This window comes from Vipera berus (assembly GCF_964194415.1).
Source record: "Vipera berus genome assembly, chromosome: 6".
Taxonomy (NCBI): domain Eukaryota; kingdom Metazoa; phylum Chordata; class Lepidosauria; order Squamata; family Viperidae; genus Vipera; species Vipera berus.
The window spans coordinates 75,437,447-75,450,567 of record NC_138208.1 but is presented as its reverse complement, the minus strand read 5'-3'; the positions used below and the strand labels follow the sequence as shown (position 1 = coordinate 75,450,567).

General features: G+C 40.2%; 1 protein-coding gene across 1 annotated transcript in view; it reads right to left on the bottom strand.

Moving 5' to 3' along the window:
* TMTC1 (transmembrane O-mannosyltransferase targeting cadherins 1) overlaps positions 1 to 13,121 on the bottom strand; it is a 153,013-nt gene that overhangs the window by 18,401 nt on the left and 121,491 nt on the right. Inside the window, exon 13 of the mRNA XM_081330245.1 lies at positions 81 to 189. Coding sequence (XP_081186371.1) covers positions 81 to 189 — 109 coding nt within the window. The remainder of the gene's footprint in view (positions 1 to 80; positions 190 to 13,121) is intronic.

Sequence of the window (13,121 nt, the reverse complement as noted above, 5' to 3'; positions counted from 1 at the left end):
ACCCAAATGGAAATGCAGCATATCAGAAAGGCTCAGATTGGGAAAAGCTGGGATAGATGATTCTGAATTTTTCCAGTTACCTGTTCAGCCAAGAGTGAAGCGAGACTAGAATAGGCATCGGCAAAATCTGGTCCATACTGAATGGAACTTCTCAGGAGGAGAAGCGCTTCCTCTTTCTTCCCTTGGGTCCTGAAAGTCAAACAACAAGGAGTAGATGGCAAAGACAGCTTTTTGAATAATTTACTCAGCTTGCCTATTGATTAAATCACACAGTTAACATACTCAAAACAGCCTGTCCTGTTTTCAGAAAAGGCTAAATAATTAAGTTCTTCTATTGAGTGTCTTGTGGGACAGTATTAGATTCTAGATCCTGGCTGGGTGAATCGGCGAATGGAAGTGGGAGAGGTGGTTGGATACGTGAATGTCTTGTGCCTTGACATCTGTTGGCAAATGCTTCTGTTCCCTTCTGTTGGATAGCCTATGACCGTGGTGGCGAACCTATGGCACGCATGCCATAGGTGGCACTCAGAGCCCTCTCTGTGGGCACGCGCACTGTCGCCCCAGTCCTAGGCCTTCAGCTGGGTTTTATAAAACTTTTTCAATTTAGGCCTCCACTGCCATATGCAAAAAAAAAGGTTCAATCAATCAATCAATCAATCAATCAATCAATCAATCAATCAATCAATCTCAACTTCTCACAGGTAAAAAAAAGATCTTGCAAAGTTGGAATTGATTGATTGAACTTTTTAGTCCCACCCAGTCTGCTGTTACCACTGCAGCCACACCCACCCAATGGGCCACACCCACCCAATGGGCCAATTCCACCCGGCACCCGACAATACATAAGAGGGTTTGGGGTTGCAGTCTGGGCACTCGGACTCTAAAAGGTTTGCCATCACTGGCCTATGAAATATTCACAAAATCCCCCTTTCCTGCTTTTTTTTTAATTAAACCAGGCAACATGAATTGCCCAGAGAATCTCAGTCCAAACAGAAGACTAGGGGAATTTGAAGAGGGAGGAAAGGAGAGAGAGAGAGAGACAAAAGGAGAGGGGGAGAGGGGGTGGGAAAGAGGGAGGGATGGAGAGAGGGAAACGGAAAGGGAGAGGGAGAAAAGACTGCATGAGCGATTCAGTTCAGTAATTTACCTAAATCTTTTGTTCTCAAGCAATCTGTCTGGTACTTCAAGAAGAAGAGAAAAGGCAATTCTCCTAACTTTCAAAAATGCTGCAGACAGCATTATTTAACTATGCTGGAATAGAAAACAAATCGTGCAAAAATATCTTTCATTGGTGATGACATGTCATCAAGTCAATGTTGATTCTTAGTTTAATGGAGCATGAGCTCCAGCTATGTGGACCTAAATTGACATGGACAAATTTTCTCCAGGGGGAACTGTTCCCAATGGGTCTTTCCGTTTTCAACAGTGAACCATTGCTGCTATAACTGAGTCCATTGACCACACCAAGATTCCAAGGCATCAGTACAGTAATCTTTGTCTCCTACTTTCTCAAAGTCCAACTTTTCATTTTCAGAGTCACAAGGAAAACCATTGTCTACATGACTCTGATCTCTTTAGACATAAACATGTCACAACACCTGAATACTTTCCCCCCAAGGTTTACTGCTGTTCTACCTAGAGTTTGTCTGCTGCTTAATTCTTGACTGCTTGACTGCTGTTGATAGTTGACCCTGTTGTTGTTAGTTGCGAAGTCGTGTCCGACCCATCGCGACCCCATGGACAACGTTTCTCCAGGCCTTCCTGTCCTCTACCATCTTCTGGAGTCCATTTAGGCTCACGCCTACTGCTTCAGTGACTCCATCCAGCCACCTCATTCTCTGTCATCCCCTTCTTCTCTTGCCCTCAACCTTTCCCAGCATTAGGCTCTTCTCCAGTGAGCCCTTCCTTCTCATTAGGTGGCCAAAGTATTTGAGTTCCAACTTCAGGATCTGGCCTTCTAAAGAGCAGTCAGGGTTGATCTCCTCTAGGACTGACTGGTTTGATCGCCTTGCAGTCCAAGGGACTCGCAGGAGTCTTCTCCAGCACCATAGTTCAAAGGCCTCAATTCTTTGGCGCTCAGCCTTTCTTATGGTCCAACTTTCACACCCATACATTTCAACTGGGAAGACCATAGCCTTGACTATACGCACTTTTGTTGGCAGGGTGATGTCTCTGCTTTTTAGTGTGCTGTCTATATTTGCCATGGCTTTCCTCCCCAGGAGCAAGCGTCTTTTAACTTCTTGGCTGCAGTCCCCATCTGCGGTGATCTTGGAGCACAGGAAAATAAAATCTGTCACTACCTCCATAGTAGTGACAGTTGACCCTATAAGGTATTTATTTACCTCCAGTTCAGTATGTCCATTGTCTGTTCTAAAGTTGGTTGTTATACTGTTGTTATTAGGATGGTCTTTATTAAATTTAATTTGAGTCCCATTTTTCCACTAGAAAGTTAATGAATATGCACTTCATTTGCATATTCAGGTGTCAAAGTAGTGTCCTCAGCATAGTTCCGATTACTTTGTTTCTTCCTCCAGTTTTAAAACCACACCTGTTTTCTTTCAAATCCAGATTCTCTCAATATATACACTGCATTGCTTAATACCAGAATTACAGTCTCACAGAAGTGTGATGGGTGGCATAGTAATTTGATAAATATATGAAATAAAAATAAAGTAAATTCTTTCTATGAATGGACGCTAAATCTGTGACAACAAGGCACTGAAAATTAATAAAATAAGTTTTTCATGGATAATGACAGGTTAACATCTGGGACGCTAATAGAACAGAATAATTGAAAGCAATAAGTCACAGGCATTTTGCACATCAAGACTACTTTGAGATAATTTCATACTGTTTATTTCATATGTTAACAACAGTCAGATAGATGATGGACTTAATTTTATACTTACAAGTTTATTTTTCAGAAATATACATTTAAGCTCCTATAATATAAAACAACTAGTGGAGCAAAAACTGCAGGTTACTCCTTTTCTAGGATTTTTTCCCCTAAGTTGGTATCATTCAATCTAAATCAATCCAAATCAGTGAAAAAAGTAGATGTTTCCACTGTGTATTTCTTAAGCAAAGAAAGCATGATGAATGTTAACACAGAAAGAATCTACAACACATTACAGATGTGCTTCGAACTGAATCCCTGACATTTCCAGCTAAAAGAAGTAAGTAACATCTGATAGGATTTTTTTTTTTTTGCCATATATTTTGCAGAGCTGGTCCCAGTTACAGATGGATAAATTAAAGTTGTTTAAGGCGTCTGCCTCTGTTACAGCTGTATCCTTTCCATTCATTTTACATAACTAAACACATTTTTGAAACCACAATCAATAACTATGGCAAACTAAAACAATCAAATTCATGAATGTCCATAATTGCTGGAGGAACCCTACTGGCTCAGTGGTTAGAATGCAGTATTGCAGCCTAACTCTGCCCACAGCCAGGAGTTCGATCATGACAGGGCTCAAGGTTGACTCAGGCTTCCATCCTTCCGAGGTCAGTAAACTGATGACCCAGATTGTTGGGGGAAATATGCTGCCTCTGTAAACTGCTTATAGAGGGCTGCAAAGCACTTATATAAGTCTAAGTGCTATTGCTATTGCTTTAATTTCACCACAAACATACCTATTTGTTCTTTAAGACACTTGAAGGCACATACAGCCTTATATCAGTCTACAATGAATGAGGTTTTTATTATTTTAAAAGCAAGAGGTACTAAATGAAGCTTATTATGAGATAACAGCAAGTTCAAAAGTCTTCAGGATTCTGAATTCTGCTTAAGTCACACACCCTAAGAAGACAGTGGATATTAAGGAGCTAAATCATCTTGCCAGGATCTAAAACTTTAGCAACAGTGTTCCATAACAGGGGTCCCCAACCCCCCAGTCCGTGGACCGGCATCAGTCCACGGCATGCCAGAAACTGGGACATGCAAACAAGTGAAGCCCCACCTGTGGGCTGCAGTTAGCATGTGAAACCACACTCCCTGCGGTCCACAGGAAACCTCTTTTCCACGGAACCGTTCCCTGGTGCCCAAAAGGCTGGGGGCCTCTGTTCTATACAAAGCTCAGGTGATTAGTTTGCATGTACCTTATTCACCATGTTACTTAAACTAGGCCCCAACATTATGCCCTCTTTCACAGAATTAGGCCACTTGCTACAAATATCTCCATTTCAATCAACGAAGGTCTGGAGAACAAGAGCCTTGGTGGAGCAGTGGGCTAATGCCTCCTTAAGTAACACCAGCTGCCTGCAATTAGTGCAGGTTCACATCCCATCAGGCTCAAGGTTGACTCAGCCTTCCATCCAGGTAGGTAAAATGAGGACCCAGATTGTTGGGGGCAATAAGCTGTCTTTGTAATAATGCCGCTTGGGGGGGTGGGGGCGAAAGCCCTAATAAGCAGGCATATACATAGAATGAAGGCTATTGCTAAGCACATTGGTTTGTGCTTAAATTGTAAGCCGCCCTGAGTCTTCGGAGAAGGGCGGGATATAAATGGGATTAAAAAAAAAAGATAGGGGAATATAATCCTGAAATGGCAGAGTAGAAAATACCATTAAAGGTCACACAGGATGTAAGCTCCCATCCACTTGTTTTATGATATTCAATAATTATTTTGCATATATGTGTAAGAGAGCCAGCATCTGATCGTATCTGACATTAGCAACCAAGTTTTTCAACACTGTGCAGCCTCCTTGGTACCTGCTGAGGCAGGGGCAGGCAGGACCCATCGCTTAACCTGTTTTGAACAGAGGGATAGAATGAAGATCACACACTGGTAAGACCACACTTGGAATACTGCATGCAGTTTTGGTCACCACAATATAAAAAAGATATTAAAACTCTAGAAAGAATGAAGAGAAGAGCAAAAAAGATGATCAGGGGACTGTAGGCTGAAACATATGAATTGCTGGAATTGGGTATGTCTAGTTTAATGAAGAGAAGGACGAGAGGCGACATGATAGCAGTGTTCCCATATGTCAGGGGTTGCCACAAAGAAGAGGGAGTCAACCTATTCTCCAAGGGACAAGAAGCAATGGATGGAAACTAATCAAGGAGAGAACTTGGAGAAACTAATCAAGGAGAAATTTCCTGACAGTTAGAATAATTAATCAGTGGAATGACTTGCCTCCAGAAGTTGTGGATGCTCTAACACTGGAAGTTTTTAAGAAAAGATTGGACAACCATTTGTCTGAAGTGATTATAGGGTTTTCTGCCTGAGCAGGAGGTTGGACTAGAAGACCTCCAATTTCCCTTCCAACTCTGTTATTCTATTATTTCTGGACCAGATGGGTGGAAATGAGAAGCTACTTTAGAAGTCTACATAAAAAAATCAAAACACAGCCCAGCATGCAGAGCACAACATAACTACTGTTGCCTCTTACTAAGAATGACTATCACAAGCACTAAAGAGTGTTCAAAATAAGTATCTTTTAGACTGGAGAAATGTTTCCAAGCCAGTATTATTTACCCCCATTTCAAGCTCACTTCCAAAAATACTGGCTGAGTTGAATGTCCTTTCATCTTCTGCACGCCTAATATATCAGGAGAACACTTCTGCCTGGTTTCACTATTGAAGGAGAATAGAGCTCGACAAAGAAGGCAAAGCAATTTAGGGTGGCCTACTTATCTGCCAACTCAAGGACAGGAGAAATGTCCATTAGGACTGCCGAGAGAAAGAATTCAGACAGAGAGAAAGACATTTGTTGATGTTGCTCTTGACAGTAAACAGACATTCCTCTCACATTTGATTCTTGCCCTCCCAGTCCACCAACAGGTGCCATTTCTTGCTTTAGTAGCCAGAGCACAAGAAGCAGGAAGTCATGGTTAAAAATAAAGCAAGGATGGCGAATCTGTGGTTCTTTATATGCTACTGAACTATACCCCGAACAACCTTCACCACTGGCCATGTTGACCAGGTGTATGCTCATAAGAGACCAGGTTCCCCACCCCTACTATAATTTACTTTAAAACATCAACTCAGCTAGTATCGTTTTCATTCTACAGTCAACTTTCTGCAACTTGGTGCCCTTTAGATGGTCTACGAAAAGTTATGAAGGTGGAGCAACCTGGGAATAACATTTGCAGTGCAGTGTCAAGATGGTAGAAGGTAGGTGTACAGACTCTGAAAAGAGTGCAGAAAAAAAAGCCACAAAGATGACTAGTGGGCTGGAGGCTAAAACATATGAAGAACGGTTGCAGGAATTGAACTTGTCTAATCTAGTAAAAAGAAGGACCAGGGGTGACACGAGAGCAGTGTTCCAATATTTGTGGGGCTGCCACAAAGAAGAGGGAAACCAGCTATTCTCCAAAGCACCAGAAGGCACAACAAGAAACAATGGATGGAAACTAATCAAGGAGAGAAGCAACCTAGAACTTTCCTAACAGTGAGAACAATTAACCAGTGGAACGACTTGCCTTCAGAAGTTGTGGGTGCTCTGTCACTGGAGGTTTTAAAGAAGACATTGGACAATCACTTGTCTGGAATAGTATAGGGCAGGGGTAGCATAGCTGACTCAGGAATTCTGGGAGTTGAAGTCCATGAGTCATAAAAGAGCCGAGGTTGCCTACCCCTGGTATAGGGTCTCCTGCTTGAGCAGGGGTTTGGACTGAAGTCTGTTTTAAGGTTCTCCAGGAGACCACGCTCTATTATGCAGACCTAATCAATACTCATATTAATACTGTCTCTAAATTTGCTTTGTAAAAATATTATTACTGTCTCTAAATTTGCTTCATAAAAAAAAATCAGTGATGATATTTGACTTGGAATTTCAAGCTCCCTGAGAAGACTGAAATATTAACAGCTCAGAGAGAGGTGGACCTTAACTGTAGCAACTGCAGATGGTTTGGCTAATGAAAAGCTTTCCTAGAAACACTAATTAAGGTAATAGTTCCCCTCTGGGAACTTTGTTCTTTGAAATAAAGTCACTTATTAGTAGTTTCCATCTCTTTCATTTTCATATTATAGAACTAAAACACAGGAACATGGTATGCCAAAAAGAGGGGGGGGGTGTCCTTTTTTCTAACTTTGACGCAGATAGGAAAAAAGCAGTAAGATTAAATTAAATAATACCATCACATACGGGTAGTCCTCAACTTCTAACCATCCATTTAGCAACAATTCAAAGTTACAATGGCACTGAAAAGTAACTTACAACCAGTATGTCAAGGATGAAACTTTGGCAGCAACGTGTCTCCGCATTTCAACTTGCCTTTAGATAAAGGTGGGGGGGAGTGTTACTTTTAAGTAGGTAGATGGCGAAACAAGCCTTCTTTGATTCAGTTGTGGATGTGGGAGCCTGAAGTCTTGTCAAGGACACCAGAACAGGTGTGGATTTGAAGCAGATGGTTCCCATAACAAAGCGGACTTGTTGATATGGATTACATGAGATGTTGGGAGTTTGGCTGGGAAAACTATTGTTTAAGTCTATGAATTGGTGTTGGAACCTCAGAATTAGTTTTGCTTCATCATAACCATGCAGTGTATTCAATAAAATGTAAGATTTTTTGGAAACAGAATTATTGCTGGAGTTTTATCTGGATTCTTGAGCTGGATTTTGGCACTTGTATTTATAACTATGGCAGCATCACCAAGCTCACATGATCAAAATTCAGGCACCTGACATGTATTTACAATGGTTGCAGCATCCCTGGTCATATGACTTCCCCAGGTGGCTTTTGAAAAGCAAAATCAATGGAAGAAGTGGATTCACTGAATGACTGAATGATTCACTTAACAACTATGGCAAAAATGGTTGTAAAATCAGACCTGATTCACTTCACAACTGCCTTGCTTAAATACGGAAATTCTGGTCCCAACCATGAATGCAAATCAAGGACTACATGTACATGTCACCATTTTAAACACTTCATGATGAAAGAGCACAAGGATAATTCAGATAGTTTTATGCTAGAAGACATGTAAAGGTTAAACCAATTATTCAGTGAAGGCTGGAATATCAGGCAAAGGGTCCAACTGTTCAGACGACTCCCAATTTCAATATCACATTCAACAAAATAGCTTCCATCTTGTTTTGAGATACCCTGAAACAAAAGTCCCAGTCTTATAATAGTATAGCTTTCATTATTCCTCCTTTTCATGTTTTTTTTCCTGTGAATATTCTCATCCACAGAATAGCAAAGCGAATGAAACCCTGCTAACTAATTTCTGAAGTGGGTTTTTCACAAATTATATATTTTGGGTGTGATTACAGGACATATACCTGTGGGCATCAAAGTTGAAGAGCCAATTTTTTTTCTTACATTCATTCCTAAAAAGGCAAACCACAGGTACACTCTCTCACCAATTAAAACAGGAAATGACAATGGCTGCATGTTTGAACCTTGAACAATTCAAAGGATTTTTCCAAAGTTATAGAAGAGAATATAAACTTGGCACTAAAAAGCAGAATTTCAAAATGCAAGCGCATCTGAAAAGTTGGCATTTAAAGAGGGCATAATCAAAACTGCTGGCTGCAGCTATTGCATGAAATCTGTATTAATTTGATGTTTTAGCTCCACATGGAATTGGAGGTGCCATGGCAGCATGGCAAAATGAGGGATTTGGAAGGTTATACTTGTGGCTTTGTCGATTTCAACAAATGTGCTCCCAGCAAATATTGGACTATTATGCAACTGGAAAATGTCTTTCTGCATACAGGAAGAAAAAAATAGTTCTGCTTTGGAGACAAAAATGCCAACACTTTAATTAATATAAAAGAGCCGTAACTATAAATCCCTGTTTTCTCCTGCTTTGCTCAGCAGCAAAAGGTCAGCTAATGTATGAATTTACAGAACATTTGAACTTCTTCTGAATACAAGATTTTAGTACCTATTTTTTAGAACCTAAAATCTGCTGAAACAATCAGGATCCAGGAAGAGTAGAGGAAATGCTAGTATCAGTTAAAAGGTTTGTTAAAAATCAACTCAGCAACAGCAATAAATATCTTCATTATTCACAGCATGAATTATCCCCTTTTTCTGTTAAGAGTTTGTTTTTTTAAAAAAAAATAGAGAACAATGCGCAGATTTTGTCAGGATAATAAAATGATTACAACATTTTGTAGATGATATCTTGAACTGTATATGAGACTTGATCTAATGAAAGGAAGAATATTTTGGCCTTAATCCAGATAGGCCCTGGTTCTGTATTAGACAGGATTGATCATATCAACTTCTTTGGTTAAAAATGAAGACAGTAAACAACAATCAATGTAATGATTGGAAGACAGATCGAGAAAAGAAAGGCTCTGAACCTGTGTGTTTCGGGACATAATAGGGATTGGAAGGGTGCTATATTTTCTTTCCTCTTTCAGAGAAGCTGGACTGGGCGAGGGGGGGTAGACTAGAAGACCTCCAAGATCCCTATCAACTCTAAGATCATTGAAAGAAATGGGTGGGAATAAACTAGAGCTTTTTCATATGTTCAGAATGGGGAGTGTGTGGATGTGTCAAGAAAGGTCAAATGACAGGAGCAGCATTGTGATGTCAACCTCACTCCTTTTGTGCAATCATAGAAAATGGACCCAGCTTCCCTCAGCATGCCACTTCACCATCTTGCCTCTTTTTGACAGATACACAGGTAGTATACCTGAAAAAGAACCAGGTTGTGTTTAATAAATTCACCAAAGAAAGAAAAAATGTTTACATCTGGAGAAGAACTAGAAGTAGTAGACCACTACATATACCTTGGCCAACGGATCTCAATGAAAGGTGATACAATAAAGGAAATTGAATGGCATGTTAAATGTGGTTGGCAGGCATTCGGCAAGCTAACCATAATTTTCAAGAACAACCTCCCCCTATGCCTGTTTTCGATCAGTGTGTACTACCTGCTCTAACATATTCCGGTGAAAGATGGACACTAACCTCACAATCGGCACAAAAGCTACAAGTGGCGCAAAGAGAAAGAGAGATGCTCGGCATGAAAAGAGAGATGCTTGGCATTACAAGACAAGATAGAAAGACCTGCACATGTATTAGAGAACAAACAAAAGTATATGGGATCATCAAAAGAGTAAAAGAATTGAAATGGAAATGGGCTGGTCACATAGCCAGAACCAAGGCAGTCATAGAATGGATTCCACTTGACAAAAAGCATCCATGAAAGAGACCTAAAACAACATGGATTGACGACATCAGCAAGAATGGCAGGCCCAATTGGCAAAGGAAAGCTCAGGACTGTGTTGGTTGAAAACATGCAGAAGAGGCCTTCATCCTGCAGGGGATAGACAATGGCCAAAATTATGATGGTGATGCAGGTAGCCCTTGACATACAACCGTTCAAAGTTACAACAGCACTGGAAAAAGTGACTTATGACCATTGTTCACATTTACAACTGTTGGACTAGATGACCTCCAAGGTCCCTTCCAACTGCTTTTATTGTTGTTGTTGTTGTTATTATTATTATTATCTGTTCAAAGTTACAAAGTGACTTATGACTGTTTTTCACACTTATGGCTGTTTGCAGCATCCCCATGGTCACATGATCAAATTCAGATGCTTGGCAATTGACTCATATTTATGATGGTTGCATTGTCCCGGGATCATGTGATCACCTTTTGTGATCTTTTGATAAGCAAAGTCAATGGGGAAGCCAACCATGTTATTAATTTAACAACTGAAGTAATTTGTATCAGTTATATCAGAGAAGTTATTGGCTTATTAAGCATTTCTTAGTGATTCTGACAAGGGGTAATTTGTAGAAGTATAAGTTTCTTTTTTTTAACTCTTTTGAAATTCCTTTTTAAGGATTTTTAAAAGTATTCCTTAATGAATGTTTCATCGTAGAAGTACTTACCATGTTGTTATGAAGACCAATTAAATATTTTTGCAATGCTTATCTGTGAATTAGCTGTGAATTAGAGATACTAAAATACAACTACAGTAGTCCTTGACTTACAACCTCAGTTGAACCCAAAATTTCTGTTGTTAAGTGAGACATTTGTTAAGTGAGTTTTGCCCCATTTTATGACATTTCTTGCCAAAGTTGTTAAGTGAATCACTTTAACAGTTGATAATTTATGAACCTGGTTGTTAAGTGAATCTGGCTTCCCCATTGACTTTGCCTGTCAGAAGGTTGCGAAAGAGGATCACATGACTCTGGGACGCTGCAATGGTCATATGTTTGAACAAATTGGAAAGCATCTGAATTTTGACCACATGATCACATGGGGATGATGCAAAGGTTGTAACACTGAAAAATGGTCATAAATTGCTATTTTCCGTGCCGTTGTAACTTCTAGCAGTCACTAAATGAACAGTTGTAATTCAAGGATTACCTGTATGGGGAGCAGCCTAGGTCTCAGTACTAGAGACTAGATGTCAGAGAGAAAACCAAAATACAGGTAAAATACAAGACGACCAGGATTCTTTGTGTGTATAGTACAACGTAAATCTACCTGACACAGATGCGGTATCTTGCCTGCCTATCATAAAGGCTTGTGCTACACATCCTACTTTTTTCCATGAAAGAGACTCAGAGCAAGCTATAAGGGGAAATACTTTCCCAGCCTTCTTTACCTGCTACCTAGACTCCAGTCTAACTCTCTACCTCACACACAATTACTTTTATTACCAAACGTCCATTGGCCCCAGTGGAGATTTTTAACAAGTTCAGTTGCTGCATTTTTTGAAAGTCCGAGATTTCTGAGAAGGATTTTCAAAAGATTTCCTCTGGTTGCTACTGAGGAGACGGCAGCAAGAAAGCAGCAGTGCTCGTGTGGATCATGCCAGGGATTGACTCACTAAATCTTAAGACACTGGATTTCCATGTGGATGCTCCAGGTTAGTGAAGGCCGGATGTAATTTCCTCTTCAGAGAGACAATCATCTGCCACACTTGATCTCTGCTTCAAGTGCCTGATTCATAGAAAATACTTACATTTTCAAGGAGATAGTGAGCTTCACCTAGTAAATATGCCATGCAAAGTAACCAGGACACTAGGCTGGGTTTCTGGAAACACCCAAGGTATGTATTTGTAGATTGCATAATCGGTAGGGCAGAGATTGCAAGGTTGTATCCCCCTCTCATGTATCTGTAGAGAACTTAAGGAGCTAGTAAAGGTAAAGGTTCCCCCTGCACATGCGTGCTAGTCGTTTCCGACTCTAGGGGCCGGTGCTCATCTCCATTTCAAAGCCGAAGAGCTTTGGACTAGATGACCTCCAAGGTCCCTTCCAACTGCTTTTGTTGTTGTTGTTGTTGTTGTTATCTGTTCAAAGTTACAAAGAGACTTATGACTGTTTTTCACACTTATGACTGTTGCAGCATCCTCATGGTCACCTGATCAAAATTCGGACGCTTGGCAACTGATTCATATTTATGATGGTTGCAGTGTCCTGGGGTCATGTGATCACCTTTTGTGACCTTCTGATAAGCAAAGTCAATGGGGAAGCCAGATTCACTGAACAACCGTGTTACTAATTTAACAACTGCAGTGATTCACTTAACAACTGTGGCAGGATAGTTCATAAAATGGGGCAAAACTCACCTAACAACTCACCTCACTTAGCAACAGAAATTTTGGGCTCAGTTGTGGTCGTAAGTCGAAGACTACCTGTGCATATTCCTCGCACATGCTACTGCTGCCTGGCATAAACTGAAGCCTGGTCATGAGCCATAATTTTGATCATGGATTTATAAAAATTAGCTACAGTGAAAAATAATCAGTTTTTCCAAACTAGGTATATAAAAGAAAAAAAAAGTATTAATTTTGAAACAGAGACGGAAGTTTCAAGTTTGCTCCTCAAGACTTTGTGAATAAAGCAGCTACAATACAAACATTTATTTTTTTCCTAAACCCCTGCCTGTCTTTCTGATACACATTCTCAAATGGCAATAGTCCATTTAACCATATTGTTCTGCTTGTTTGCATAGATCAAGCTCAAGGAAAAGCAATATGAAGAGAATGGGCATTGATTTGCCCCTTCAGGTGCAATATATACCTATATTACTGAGCTTTTGACAGCTATTTCTTCTAATATCCAATCTCTGGTATTTTTATATTTCTCATTTGCTCTTAGAGAAAAATATGCAAAAATCCAAGTTGTCAAGAAACCAGGAGCCAAGATTAAGTAGAAAAGTACGAGGAGCCAAGGCAAATTGGAGCTA